Below are 13,956 nucleotides of genomic sequence, written 5' to 3' on the forward strand. Positions count from 1 at the left end.
TCTTTTTCCTTCCTAGTTCATATGGTTGGATTGGCTGAGTTCCGACCCATCAAATTTCAAGGAAAAATGAAGTAAGAAATGTCTTTGATTTTTCATGTAGGGAATAATTTTAGACAAAAAATTTGAAAAATGAGAATAACTGAAGGCCTAAATTGAAAAAAAAAATATTGCATTGCGTTTGATAACGAAGTTAAGTTTGATTTAATTTAAAAAGATAAATACAAAAGTAGTTGGAAAAAATCCGTAAGAGAATTTGAAGAAAAAATAAAAAAATAATGATTGTGTTGTTGAATTAAAAAAAGTATTGAATAGTTAAAAGAATTTAGTGTTAAAAAATTAATTTAAGTAATATATTATAAAAAGTATGAAAGAAAATTTGAAAAAAAAGATAAAAAAAAAAGTGGTGATTATATTATTGAATTGAGAAAAACTTAAAATTAAGTTAGACTTTGTTAACAAGCAAATTAGTTTCTTAAATATTGGGAAAAAGAAACAATAACACGAAACGACGACGTGTTGCAACAATAAGGCTCACCATGTCAGCCCTAATGTCGTCGTTGAGGAACAAAGTTCGATCCTCTCTGCAAAATCAAAGATTCAATCGGTTTTCAGCTCAGACTGAATCCAATGTCTATGCTGCGGCAGAAGAAGAAGAATTACAGGAAGCGAACTGCGGAAGAGCTTGAAGATGAAGCAGACGACAAGGCGAACACGAACGGCCCCGATGACGACGAAGACGAAAGAAGGTATGCTAATGTGCCGTAAAGTTGATTTCTTGCTGTAATAGAGTTTCCGGGCTAATGGGTGTTCGTTCTTTGTGGACTTAGAGTGCTGGAGGAGGTGAAGTTTCTGCAGAAGCAGAGGGAGAGGAAGGCGGGGATCCCGGCGCTCCCCTCGTCTCAGAAGAGCGGCTCGGGTGCCCGGTTCGGTCTGATGGCGCCCGCGGCGAAGTCGGTCGAGAAGGGCGACGGAGACGGGGAGAAAGAGGACTTGGTCCTTCAGGACACGTTCGCGCAGGAGACTGCCGTCATGGTTGAAGATCCGAACATGTATGTCTCTTCTGTGTGTGTCTTGTAGTTGCAGAGTTTATTCGATTCGGGGAAAGCTTTCGGGGTTGGAATTGATTCGACACGGAATGCTAAATTGGCAATTAGGGTTGAGCAGTCTCTTCAGCGGGTCTTTTTGGTTAACTTAGTAAGAGTGTTCTGCTTCCTCTGTTTTTGTCGAACAGGTTGATGTATATCGAACAAGAGTTGGCCAAGAAAAGGGGTAGGAATGTTGACCTCAGCGATCAAGTCGAGACCGAATTAAAGCGCGTGGAAGATGAATTGTACCAGATCCCGGAGCACCTTAAAGTAAGTTGCCCTTGTAATAATGTTATCATTGGCCTTTTTATCCAATCTTCATTGATGTGAACAACCTAAATGCATGGTTTTAGAGCTGTTTTTCGTGAATGTGCGATGCAAAGTCTAACGGACCAAAGGGAAATTAATTAACGTGGAAAGCCTGTAGCTTTTGTTGGAATGCAAGTCTGATCTCCAATAACTCATTTCAGGTGAAAAAGCGCAGTTCTGAAGAGGGCTCTACTCAGTGGACTACTGGGATTGCTGAGATTCAGCTTCCTATCGAGTGTGTCTTACGTTCCTCGACTTAAACTATCCGGTGTTACAAAGTTTTGCGTCTCTTCCATTCTGCATCGTGTTTGATGCAGTTGGTATTGTTGTTTCCTTCTTAATTTGCCAAATGGAAGTAATTCTTTTTAAGATGATAAAAGGAAGTAATTACACTTGTGTTGCAGATATAAGTTGAGAAACATTGAGGAAACAGAGGCTGCCAAGAAGCTTCTCCAGGAAAAGAAGCTCATGGGTCGGACGAAGTCCGAATTTACCATTCCGTCAAGTTATAGTGCAGACTATTTCCAACGAGGCAAGGACTATGCTGAAAAGCTCAGAAGAGGTGGGTTCAGAGTTGTCTCTTTTGCGCTTACGCGCGACTACTGTGGGCATTAGTCAAGTAGTTTTCAGTAAATTCTCTTATCTGATCGCCGCTTGATTTGCAGAACATCCTGAGCTGTACAAGGATCGCAGTTCGCGGGAGAATGGCCCTGGAACGAAACCAGCTGATAACAACTCTGAGACGACAGGACAGAGGCAAGCTGCCACAGATGAGTTCACGCTGGAAAGGTTCCGAAGACGAGAACGACACCGAGTTATGAGGAGATGAATCTTTTTTTTAATGTCAACTTTCCTTCTAGACTGTGTCGATTAGTTGTCTTCTATGCTGGGAAAATGGGAAATGTACATCTTCCTCACTTGAGATTTGATGAAATTTAGCAGATGTTTGATTCGTGATGTTCCTGTTATTAGATCAATCACTTCCAAACTTTCTTGTGCCAGCCGGTGAGATTCTCGGAATGTGAAGAGTTCATATATTCACTTCTATTGAGGCTTACAATGCTTCCATACCAGGAAGAGCCTCTTGCAGAAAAAGCCGAGAGGCAGCCCCTGTATGCATATCGGAGACAAATATACAAATCGAAAAGCAGAATAAAAAACACAAGTTCAAGAAAACGATGATAGCAGCTCGCACGAACAATATATGCCGAGCTGTCGATCGCCCCTGTCGTATTACTTCAGAAATTGACGCTGCTCTTAAACGATTGTCCAAACTGCCAAGTGGAAGGCGCCACGTTGAGGGCTGTAATGATCTGGCCGTTGCTGGCCTGGACCCGGAACGAGAGGCTCTGGCCGTTGAGGTAGGTCAGGCTCTGCCAGTTCGCTCCCCAGTTCCTTGACATGGTCTCCCATTTGTCGGACTTGGAGCCTTTGATCCAAACATTCGAGACATCCCCTGGACCTCCGACATTAGATATGAGGACCAACTCAAAGTAGTTCCGGCCGTTGATTGTGAATCGGATGCCCCCGCTTCTCTTGCAGCCGACCCTGTTTGCAAAAACAGAGAAAAAAACAATTACCTTGTTATGCAAGAAACAAGCGGTTCCAAGATCAAAAGACGCAAACAGTAAATTGAAACTTACTTCCTGTAGAAGATGGGCACGATTCCGGCACTGTACTTGGCGATGGTCTGGTATGCGGGCTGAGACATGTCGAAGTGAGGCCTCGGGGGGTTGCACCACCCCCCATTGTCGCTCGGGAGGTTGTAGTTCGGAGGGCAGAAGTTAGTTGCCGTGATCGTGATGTACGTGCCCTTGAGACACCACTGAGGGACCTGGGAGGCGTCACACACTATCTGGTAGCACCCGCCACACGCCTTCCCGTCATTGAACAGGGCAGTGCTCAGCGCCGCAGTCTTGGTCCCGTACCCGTCCGTGTACAGGTTCCCGTAGCCGCACGCTCCCCCTGCACTCTCACAGATAACATTCAAAGTTTCAAAATCACAGACTGTTTGGACTCGGAAACGACCATTGGACTGCATTCAGCTTATGTTAATGGAACAAGGATTACTTATGCGACCAAGGACTCACCCATCGTCCCGGAAGCATCGCTTCCACCGTAGAAAGTTGCATGAGCTTTCAACCACGCAGCTGAGGCTCCCTTGGTTTCCTCTGTGATGATCAGTAACCCAACACACAGAATGAAACTGATAAGCCTCTTCACACTTCCCATTCTCACTCTCTCTGTCTTTGCCTGAGAGGATATTGAGCGTTTGGTGCTTCAAGGAGGCTGAATGTGAGAGCTATTTATAATTTGCTTAGGCCCCTCCCATTCATATATAAAATTACGTTCACATTCCATTTGCAGATAAGTTGACTAGAATGCATTAATTCAATACCTTTCTATTTTATCTGTACATTTCATCTCATCAAGTTGAATTACAACAATGAAAAATCAGTGTATAATCTGATCGATATGGCGAGGTAATCAGGTTTCAGGTAACGTCATTGCAATCCTCGACGCTGTTTATTCATGTTAAGCAAGCAATAGAGATATCGATGTGTGTTTTCTTTCAGAGTCGTCTTTCTAAGCGGGAAGACATTTCAATGTCTGCACTTATGCGCACGATATCGTCCATTAAGCCGGCTGGCTTGTCAGCAACTGTGTACTGGAGTTGAGTTTTGTGGCAATTACGGAGATGCGCATATCTAATTGAACATACATGTAGAAACAGATCGATTCTATGTGTCGAGTGCCGGCTGATTTTTGCATCAAGCTAAACGTTTAATTTCTGGTAATCGCGTTGGTTAACATGGTAATCTCATCTCGGGCCTCCTCATGCACATGGGCATTGAGATGAGCGTGAATCATCAAAAGTCAATTAGACAAGGCAGCCATGGAATTATGGTGTATTTGCGTGGTTCGAGGAGAAGAGTCCGTAGTACTGAATCGTACAGTCGAAAAGCAATTTGCCAAGTTGTCCTTTTTAACTCATGTTCCTCCCCCCATTTTTTCCTTTTATTTTAATATTTAGAAGGGTTAATGATTCAAAAAAACATACAACTTCAACTCTTTTTTTTATTTTGACACAAATTTTATTTTTTGACCAAAACATACGAACTTTTATTTTCTTATCAAATTAACTCTAAAATCCTAAAAACCATCTATATCATTTCTATCAATGTTACTGACATGACGGAAAATAATATCTTCTACATTAGCGCTTTTTTTTTCCTGGTCCCCTACTTTCCGTTTCATTTAGTTTCGACTCTACTCAATCGAATATGAACTCAGACCCAATTAAGTCTAAGCCACACACAGCTATATTCCCGGTCGATTAATAAAATGCCCTGCGGACAACAACTCCACAGCACCGTCTTGACTTTCTATGTAGATGTAACTTAAAAAATGGAGTCAATGGGAACGTAATTCGATGAATAAAAATAACATGGGGAAGTCAATAGCCTGATAGGGCCATGCATGTGCATATGCTAACTTGCTTATCAAGATGGCGAAATGAAATTCTACTACGACACCATTAAGGCCCCGTTTGGATTCCAAAAAATTTAACTTTAACTTTAACTCAACACACTACATAATAAAAATAAACATTTCCCAAGTCAAATTTATAATTACATCTCATTTGTCCTTTTCCACAATCAAAATCAAAATCGAAGTAACTTTAACTCTGAATCCAAACGGCCCCTAAAGAATTTTATGAAATTGAGAGTTGTTTACCAAAAATATATATATATATATATATATATATATTTATAAGGCAAAGTCAGCTTTCATACTTGTAAGACCACACAAAGTTAATCATGATGATGATGATTAGCGTGCCATTCATTGTGCCATGTTTTGAGGGGCTTCCATGTAAGGGGCACATGGGGTGATGCCATCACCAATGACCTCACACATGGGACATACGTTCGAATTTATTCGAGGAAACTTGAGTAAACAAAATTATAAGTTTCCTTTCTTCAGGATATGGAGATGTCATGCTATCCGATCTTACATTTGTATTCATGTTCGTGTCAGATACTCAACTGTTTTAACATTGTTTTACGTCTATATGAGAAGACTACTAGTCACTAGTTTTCCTCGGGCAGCAAATCCAGACTGCTATCTTCGAACATAGTTCTCTTACCTCAATTCACTAAATCATGAGTCAACAACCGAAATACCGTTACACTAACAGCATGAAGCTCAGAGATGCTTCAATCATGATCCAAGGGAACCTGCAACGAGTGATTGAGTACATTCAGTTGAACAGATTAATGAATGGCAATAGCATTTGAATGATTTATAGTTTGTAATTGGCCTTTGAACATTCTAATTTAGGATCGAGGCTTTGAATAACGCGGTACAGGCTGCTCGGATTGGAAGCCAGAAGAATGCTCAAAACTCCTCGCAAGGAATATTAGAACTATAACAAGTAGGCGGGATTCAGTCTAATCAACCAGTGATCGTTGATAGAGATTTTGCTCTCTCTCTTTATGTTGTTTTTGAAGTCAGATTAACAGTAAGCAGAACAACACTTTTCTTTCCTGGATATGTATGAGCCACATGAGTTGTTGGGTTTAATGAGCCTTCGGTCGGTCCAAATCCATTGAAAAGTTCCCATAATGCGCAGGTAAATATTTGATTATTACCGCTTGCAGTTCAGGAGCCCATCTGAGGGTTTTGGAGTAAGAACTGAGCATTTTGCAGAACAGCATTTGTCTCTTCATTCATGGCATCAAGCATCCTTAATTCTCTGATCTCCTCCTGCCATTTCTCTACCCGCTCCCTGTGCATCCTGCAGGGGAGAAGAAACATCTAGCATAAAAACACAAAAAGGGGAGCAATGATCTTCATAAGGAAAACTCTGTGCCATTTCTCACGTGATTAATCGCTCTTCAAATTCGTTGCTCAGTTCCTTGAACATGGTTTTCCCTGATTCAAGAAGCTCAGATACCTACAAGCATTGCAAATTGCGAAGATGATCAGAACCTCGAGTCTGCTTGTTCAGAATGAAGTTGGTAAGATTCTCTCGACTGGTCGGGGCAATATATTATATAGCGCCAATATGAGCCTAACCAATGAAAGTTATGCTGCTCAGCCATCTTAAGCAACAGCTTCATTTACATGCGAGAAGCGCTCTGAACTGCCAAATCATTTTGCTCTTATTCAGGAGGTATCATGGTGGACTTGAACTGAAGCCAGTGACTAAAAGCATTTTTCCCATAAAAGCCACTACCTGCTGAGTGAAGTTCTCAATCTTGTCAAGTAAGTGAGCAATGTGAAGCTCCATCTCTTCAGAGCCCATGACCTCGGGCACCGCTTCTTCCTTTCCTACTACTTCAGTAATGGCCATATCTCCAATGTCCTTTTCCTTCTCTTCTACCTGACAAACCCAGGTATCTTTCGGTAAATCGAGATTCGCAATCTGTTTTGTTCCAAAATCTGTTCACGCAGGAATATGGAAATGAAATGACATACAGCTGGTTTCAGGCGTTTCCGCAAACCTTGAGCTCCTTCCATTTCTACTCGAGCAATACTAAGTCTGCAGGAATAAGCATGACTCGCAATGTGACACTGATCTTATACAAAACTCAACGCAAAAGCAAGGGAAAACACGGTTTCAAGTACGGGAACAGCTGAATGATGGACGGATGCATCATGTGCATGCATGCTGTATCAGTGTGATGTAACTGACTACACTATCCAACAAGGAGATACTCGAGAATTACGAGGCTATAACATGATGAATCTTCCAAGGATTACGAAGCTCCTCATTGAATAAGGACGAGAACTAGTTGAACAACTCCTTACTTCTCCCTCCATTCTCCCTGCATCGATTTCAATGCAGGACGAGGAGCCTATGATGCCGAATGCACTTTCAGCAAGATTCAGCAATTAGCATGATAAAACTCTCAAGCTCAGACCTATATAACAACATTCCGATAACAACAGAGGGATGATCGGTGCTTTCGCTACAGTGTTTCAGCAGGAGCACATCAACTCTCTCCAAATAATTACCATTGCTAGCTGAAACTCATCGAAATTCCACTTAGGCTATCCGCAGAACTTGCTTAAACCCTACATCATCTGTTCTTCGGACAATGCACGAACAATGGCGCATGAGGATCAACTATCAAATGCCAGTGAATTTCAATTCAAATTTTCTGCATGATGTCCATTAGCACAGTAAATGACGAACGATAATGCTGCAACTCAGCCATCAAACCGTCATCTCTTAAGAGTTTCGGTCATCACCTCTTTAGCTTCAGCTAGCTCGGCGATGAACGCGTCGGTCTCAGAGGCGGAAGAAGCTGCCGTCGGAGATCAGTGATCGCCGGAGAGAGAATTTCAGGAGATGAAAAAGAGAGACGGAAGCCCGCGAGAAAGTAGGCTGGCCCTTAAGATGAGAGACGGTCGAGAGAGGCCCAGTACGGAGTTGAGATGGGCCTTTTGGACTCCGGTTAAGGCGAGGGTGACTCTGTATTTATACTATTTTATCTGATTTTATTTATTTACCGTTATTTCCCTGTGTTTTTTTTTAAAAAAAATAAAACTCTCTTTGTTTTGTTTTCTTTTTCCAATTAATCCAGAAAAAAATTTGAAAAAAAATGGTTATTTGGAGTTGTGTTTTGTTTTCCTTTGGATTAAAATTAAAGTGCTGTTAGATTCGTGAGAAAATTCTATAAAAAGATTCTTACCATAGTTAAACGGAATATGATTATTAGGTTTCAAATTCTAACTTTTACGAATATTCAACACGTGAGATGCTGTTGCATGTGGGAAGGGAATTGGAGTGCGTTATTTCACCATTGTAACAAATGTCGTCGTAACGTATTATTGTGATTGGTTCGATAAGAGAAGGAAGATCCTTTTGACGTCCGTTATAGATGAGAACCTCCCTGGATTGCATCACCTCGACCAATGACTGCCTCTGCCGTAAACATAAATAATTTTACGGCGACCGGTACGGGACCTGCAAGGGATACATGGGGGAATGTTTAACGAGGACAGGTTTAATGACAATTAAGACCAAGATCATGTCATAAGAAGAAGCTTACAAGATTAAACAAACTCCCTCTCTCTCTCTCTCTCTCTCTCTCTCTCTCTCTCTCTCTGTGTCTGGGTCAGTGTTTTCAACATTTCCTCCTTATTTAATTCAAAAAAAAAAAAGGGGAGGGGGGGAACAACCTTGACTGCGTTAATTAATGGCAACGATGAACCAGTGTGTAGTCGTACATACGTTCATTCAAGAGCGCAAAGCACACTCCACTACCTGCTACTATCACCTTTACGGACACAGGGCTCGGCTCAGCTTCATTTCCCCTGCCCTTTTCCGTTCTCCTTCTCCCTTCTCTTGACGGTTCTCACTCTCTCAGTGTAACCTCCCTTTCTCTCTCTAGATTGAGAGGCCCTTTCCCATGCGCTTTTGCTAAGTTCACGCTCACAGGCAGAGACACCAGGCAGCCCCCTTTTTGTACAGTTCTCCGCCAGTTTTCAATCCGTCCTTGTGGAGCTCCGATTTCCCGCATGGAGTCCCGCTCATCCGCCCCTATTTCTTGAGCTTGCCTTCAGGAGTTCTTCTCCCCGATAGCCAACTTTGAGAAAACTCTCTGGGAAAATGGCAGGAAAGCGACTTGCTCTGGTGACCCTCTTTGGTTTTCTGGCGCTTTTAGCTGCGGCGGAGGATTCCGGCACCGTCGACAAGCATGCATTGCTCGAGCTCAAATCTGCCATCACCGAGGACCCTTTAGGGTTTCTCTCTAACTGGGACCCGAATGATCGGGACCCTTGTGCTTGGAATGGTGTTTCTTGTGACCCATTCTCCGGTAGAGTCTCTGCTCTCCGTCTCTCCTCGGGCGGGTCCTCTGGGTGCCCCGAGCAAGACCCGTTTGTCAAGGCAGGTGATTTCTCTCTGTTCTTCCCTTGCTTTGGCTCTGAAGGTGATGGAAACAAGAACCAGTCGGTGAAATTGAGAGGTAAGCTCTCGCCTGCTGTAGGCCTGCTGTCTAGGCTTAGGGTCTTGTCTCTTGGGTTCAATGGTTTTAGTGGCATGCTGCCTCAGGAACTCGGAAAACTTCGGCCTTTGGAAGTTCTTGATTTGGGGTTCAATGAGTTTACCGGACCCATACCCGTCTCTCTCCAAAACTGCACTGCCCTAGAAGTTATTAATCTCTCTGGTAATCTGCTCAATGGGACGATTCCCTCATTTTTTGCTGCGTTCTCTAGTGCCAAGTTGATCTCCCTGTCGTTTAACATGTTCACCGGCCCCATTCCGCTTGCGTTAGGTGGCACTAATTGTCTATCGCTTGAGCATCTTCATCTGCCGGGCAACTTGCTCTCGGGTCCGATCCCCCCAAGCCTTGGGAGCTGCAGCGCGCTGCGGTCTCTGATACTGTCCTCAAACATGTTACAGGGCAGTATCCCTTTGGCTCTAGGGAGCCTCGGGATGCTCGAAGTTCTCGACCTGGCGAGAAACTTCTTGAGCGGGGCAATACCAGCAGAATTGGGCAGTTGCAAGCAGCTCAAGCTGCTAGTTCTCAAGAACAACTATGGCCCTCTATTATCCAATTCAGCTCTAGGAAGGCAAGATGGAGAGGAGGATGAGGATGATTTCAATTTTTTTGAGGTGGAATTACCTGATGCTGTTGTGAAGCTTCCTGAACTTCGTATACTTTGGGCACCCAACTCAAACCTCGAGGGAAGTTTAAACCCGAAATGGGAATCTCATTGTAAGATGGAGATGCTGAATCTAGGGCAGAATTATTTCACCGGAGAGTTTCCCGAGTCCATTTCCAGCTGTAAAAGCCTGTACTTTCTTGATCTAAGCTCCAACAACTTCAGCGGGTTGCTTCACGGGAATATTTCTGTTCCCTGCATGGCGGTCTTTAATATTAGCAGGAACTTTTTGTCAGGAGGTATTCCAGAATTCACTTATGGTAACTGCTCTGAGAAGTTGGCAGACTTGGGGAAGCGGGACTCTGATGTGTTCAGTTTCTATGCTTCTTTCTTCTATAGGAATGCTCTCACAAGCATTGCGTCATACTTGTCACGTGCTGAAGGAGTAACGGTTTTGCATGATTTTAGCAACAATTTGTTCATTGGGCCTATCCCTCCTTTAATGATTGCTCCGGGGAGTTTATCAGCTTGGCCTTTCTATGGATTCTGGGTGCAAGGAAACAATCTAACTGGGAATCTCTCATCGTATTCTTTCGCCGCGTGCCCTAATTTGGAAGGACTGGTCTTCAACATTGGTAACAACAAAATAACCGGCGAAATTCCTTTAGTTATGGGCAGCGCTTGTCGGAGCATGAAGCTTCTAAACATGGCAGGCAATGGTATGACAGGTTCATTTCCTCAGACGTTTGTCCATTTGGAGGGACTAATGAATCTTAACCTTAGCCGGAACAAGTTGCAGGGTCAGGTACCTTCTTACATTGGGCAGATTGAGAATTTGAGAAGCCTCTCTCTTTCAGCTGGTAACTTCACTGGCACGATTCCTCGGGAATTATCTCAATTGACTTCTTTGGAGGTTTTGGAACTGTCCTGGAACAAATTTTCTGGGGAAATTCCGCCTGATCTTGCAAAACTCGAGCATCTCACTGTTTTGAGGTTAGACCACAACAACCTGTCAGGTCAAATACCTGCTGGGTTCGGTAAAATGACTTCCCTCTCAGTGTTTAATGTCTCTTACAACCATCTATCAGGTCCCATACCCTTGAACCCGAGCTTGGCAAAATGCGAGAACGTGCAAGGAAACCCTAAGCTTCCTCCATGTCATCCCAACTCCTCATTACCCTGGGAGTGGGACCAGCGGCAGAATACTGGCAACGTTTCTGAACAGGCCAACAATTCTCCAACTGAAAGCACAGAGGATAGCAAAAGTGACAACAACAGCTTCAGTCGTATAGAGATTGCTGCCATAACATCAGCCTCGATTATCTTTGCAATTCTGATATTGTTGATCCTTTTATTATTCTGCATGAAGAGGTTCGGCAGCAAGGCTGTCTACGGTCAGGGCCCAGAGCGTAAAGAAGTTGTTACTTGCAATGGTATCGGAATCGAGTTGACCTACGAGAATGTTGTCCGGGCCACGGGTGGTTTCAATATTCAAAATTGCATAGGGAGTGGAGGGTTTGGGGCCACATACAAGGCTGAGATTGCGCCTAGGGTTGTGGTGGCTGTGAAGAGGCTCTCAGTGGGAAGGTTCCAGGGTGTCCAGCAATTCTCAGCAGAGATACGAACCCTTGGACGGGTCCAGCACCCTAACCTCGTGACTCTAATAGGGTACCATGTCAGCGAGTCAGAGATGTTCCTTATTTACAATTACTTGCCAGGTGGCAATCTTGAGAAATTCATCCAGGATCGACCACGGAGGACCGTGGGTTGGGGCATGCTCCACAAGATCGCCCTTGACATTGCAAAGGCCCTTGCTTACCTACATGACGAGTGCGTTCCTAGGGTCCTGCACAGGGACATCAAACCCAGCAACATCTTATTGGACAATGACTTCAACGCCTACCTCTCCGACTTTGGCCTTGCCCGTCTGCTGGGCACTTCTGAGACCCACGCCACCACCGATGTGGCAGGCACCTTTGGATACGTTGCCCCTGAGTACGCGATGACATGTCGGGTGTCGGACAAGGCAGACGTGTACAGCTATGGGGTTGTCCTCCTAGAGCTCATATCGGATAAGAAGGCCCTGGATCCTTCTTTCTCCTCTTATGGTAATGGGTTTAACATTGTGGCTTGGGCAAGCATGCTTCTTCGTCAGGGCCAGGCGAGTGAGTTTTTTGCTGCAGGGCTCTGGGAAAGTGGACCCCATGATGACCTCATCGAGGTCCTTCACCTAGGTATCAAGTGTACTGGTGAGTCTCTCTCTGCAAGGCCTTCAATGAGGCAGGTCGCGCAGAGGTTGAAGCGGATTCAGCCGTCTCCGACTTAGCTGAGGATTCTGTGGAAAGTACAGGTTTTTCTGCATAAAGTTGTTGACAGTGTTTCTAGAGGAAGAGGTGTGACTAATAATTGGTTATAATTGTTAGAAGGTGACAGTGTTTCTAGAGGGAGAGTTGTGACTGATAATTGGTTATCATTGTTAGAAGGTTACAGAAGCAAAGAAATATGAATAGTTGATGTCAATAGAAAGGAGTTTTGGATTGCCCTTATGTAATTTCTGCCGACATTTCTTCATAATGCTTTTGCACATCTAACTTTACACCCGGCTTTTCTGCTTGGAATTTTTCCCAGTATCTTAAAACTGATAGGGCCATAATTGTCTCAAGAAACCGGTCTTTTCTATCGGTGTGTATTGGGATGTGAATCCACTGAATGGGACCATCCAAAGTAACTCGTGGTAATTTTATAATTCTGGCTATATAAGTCAATTCAAATTTGCACTACTACCTTTCAAGTCAAGTACAAGGATAATTAGAGTGAAGATACTTCCAGTTTGATCATACAGCCTTTTTTTTTTTCTCAGAATTTTTTGTTCTCTAGGTATGCAAGTTACCTATGTTGCAAGTTGTTTTCCCATTTTGGTGGATATTCTTGGTGAGTACGGGATTAAGATCATTCAGTAAGTTTTCCTTTTTTGTACAGATTTACTTGATGAATGCTGTGGTTTGAATTATTTTCGACTTTAATGTCACAACTGGATGAGTTTAGAAAGATGATTTGGCAAGTTTCTTGGCTGATACATTACCATTGTAGAATAAGAATCCTGATCTGGATTCTTGATTGCAAAAACTAGGATGATAGGCAATTAAATCGGGAACTTCTTGAATTCCAGTAATTTGAGAATACATTGAAAACCTCAGCCCTTATTGCTTTGAGCTGGCTGCGAATGCTGCATTGCTATATGATACAGCTGTTTTCCCGGACCGTCCTGTTTCTCAAATCTCTGGAAGTGTTGGTACTCGATTCTGAAACTGACCCGGAATTCGCTCTTATCATACATTGATACTTCAATATTCTAGTTTCCCTGTTATTCATTTATTTAGTCTTAATTTCCGATTGATTAACTGAAGAATCATTTATTTCTCTTCCCCCGGTATAACCTTTGACTGGCATGAGGCAAGTGTTTAGGTAAAGCTATATGTTGGATGAACAGCTTATTGCCTTTTGCAGCTCATAAATCATTGGAGCTTCTTTCTTACACTTCAGGTTGCAGCTCTCCGGGTACATTCCGTCACATGCCCATTTGCACTGATCGAAGTATATCCTCTATTACTAGGCAGATCAGGACGCTTGTTGCTTACAAGCTTTGTGCCCCTTGAAGATTTTACGGAAATGATACGATGCTCCAACAACAATACTGATTGCAGAAATAACTTCTTTTGTTTTCTTATTCATCTGCAGGCATAAAAGATTCCTTCCAACTTTCTATGCTTTTGCAATGTTTGAGTTTCCTGTTGAAGAACCTAACCAAAGATTCAGGTCGAATGTCGGTGCCAAAGTTTGCTCATGTATGTATTTAGCAGAATAAAAGCCCGAAAGCCCGGGCAGAAAGGGAATTACAACATAATATCGGACCATTTTATGTGGCGAATAACGCAAATTT

The 13,956-nt window shown here is 43.2% G+C and overlaps 4 protein-coding genes across 4 annotated transcripts; 2 read left to right on the forward strand and 2 right to left on the reverse strand.

The window, feature by feature from the left end:
* Positions 1-552: 552 nt before the first annotated feature.
* LOC116206126 (protein COP1 SUPPRESSOR 2) lies at positions 553-2,371 on the forward strand. Its single transcript, XM_031538899.1, has 6 exons — positions 553-746; positions 828-1,049; positions 1,232-1,355; positions 1,556-1,629; positions 1,799-1,956; positions 2,060-2,371. Exons 1-6 carry the CDS (start codon positions 628-630, stop codon positions 2,221-2,223), a joined length of 861 nt encoding a protein of 286 aa, XP_031394759.1. The 5' UTR covers positions 553-627; the 3' UTR covers positions 2,224-2,371.
* Positions 2,372-2,405: 34 nt separating this feature from the next.
* Positions 2,406-3,663, reverse strand: LOC116206127 (putative expansin-A17). Its single transcript, XM_031538900.1, has 3 exons — positions 3,485-3,663; positions 3,038-3,359; positions 2,406-2,942 (listed from the first exon to the last, which is right to left on the reverse strand). The coding sequence occupies exons 1-3, from the start codon at positions 3,624-3,626 to the stop codon at positions 2,633-2,635; spliced, it is 774 nt and encodes a 257-aa protein (XP_031394760.1). The 5' UTR covers positions 3,627-3,663; the 3' UTR covers positions 2,406-2,632.
* A 1,688-nt stretch (positions 3,664-5,351) lies between these two features.
* LOC116206128 lies at positions 5,352-7,840 on the reverse strand. Its single transcript, XM_031538901.1, has 6 exons — positions 7,656-7,840; positions 6,879-6,942; positions 6,637-6,783; positions 6,281-6,354; positions 6,050-6,195; positions 5,352-5,635 (listed from the first exon to the last, which is right to left on the reverse strand). The coding sequence occupies exons 2-5, from the start codon at positions 6,918-6,920 to the stop codon at positions 6,060-6,062; spliced, it is 399 nt and encodes a 132-aa protein (XP_031394761.1). The 5' UTR covers positions 6,921-6,942; positions 7,656-7,840; the 3' UTR covers positions 5,352-5,635; positions 6,050-6,059.
* Positions 7,841-8,507: 667 nt separating this feature from the next.
* LOC116203383 (LRR receptor-like serine/threonine-protein kinase RPK2) lies at positions 8,508-12,771 on the forward strand. The gene has a single exon (XM_031535080.1). The coding sequence runs from the start codon at positions 9,019-9,021 to the stop codon at positions 12,340-12,342; it is 3,324 nt and encodes a 1,107-aa protein (XP_031390940.1). The 5' UTR covers positions 8,508-9,018; the 3' UTR covers positions 12,343-12,771.
* Positions 12,772-13,956: the final 1,185 nt, after the last annotated feature.

This window comes from Punica granatum, chromosome 4 (assembly GCF_007655135.1).
Source record: "Punica granatum isolate Tunisia-2019 chromosome 4, ASM765513v2, whole genome shotgun sequence".
Lineage (NCBI taxonomy): Eukaryota > Viridiplantae > Streptophyta > Magnoliopsida > Myrtales > Lythraceae > Punica > Punica granatum.

Coding starts and splice junctions, on each gene's coding strand:
- LOC116206128 (XM_031538901.1), bottom strand. CDS start 6,920: ATGGAAGGAGCTCAAGGTTTGCGGAAACGCCTGAAACCAGCT. Junction 6,784..6,878: donor GGAAACGCCTGAAACCAGCT/GTATGTCATTTC, acceptor TGGGTTTGTCAG/GTAGAAGAGAAGGAAAAGGA. Junction 6,196..6,280: donor TTTGAAGAGCGATTAATCAC/GTGAGAAATGGC, acceptor TCTCCCCTGCAG/GATGCACAGGGAGCGGGTAG.
- LOC116206126 (XM_031538899.1), top strand. CDS start 628: ATGTCTATGCTGCGGCAGAAGAAGAAGAATTACAGGAAGCGAACTGCG. Junction 747..827: donor GACGACGAAGACGAAAGAAG/GTATGCTAATGT, acceptor TTGTGGACTTAG/AGTGCTGGAGGAGGTGAAGT. Junction 1,957..2,059: donor TGCTGAAAAGCTCAGAAGAG/GTGGGTTCAGAG, acceptor CTTGATTTGCAG/AACATCCTGAGCTGTACAAG.
- LOC116206127 (XM_031538900.1), bottom strand. CDS start 3,626: ATGGGAAGTGTGAAGAGGCTTATCAGTTTCATTCTGTGTGTTGGGTTA. Junction 3,360..3,484: donor CGATGCTTCCGGGACGATGG/GTGAGTCCTTGG, acceptor GTGAGAGTGCAG/GGGGAGCGTGCGGCTACGGG. Junction 2,943..3,037: donor GTGCCCATCTTCTACAGGAA/GTAAGTTTCAAT, acceptor TTTTGCAAACAG/GGTCGGCTGCAAGAGAAGCG.
- LOC116203383 (XM_031535080.1), top strand. CDS start 9,019: ATGGCAGGAAAGCGACTTGCTCTGGTGACCCTCTTTGGTTTTCTGGCG.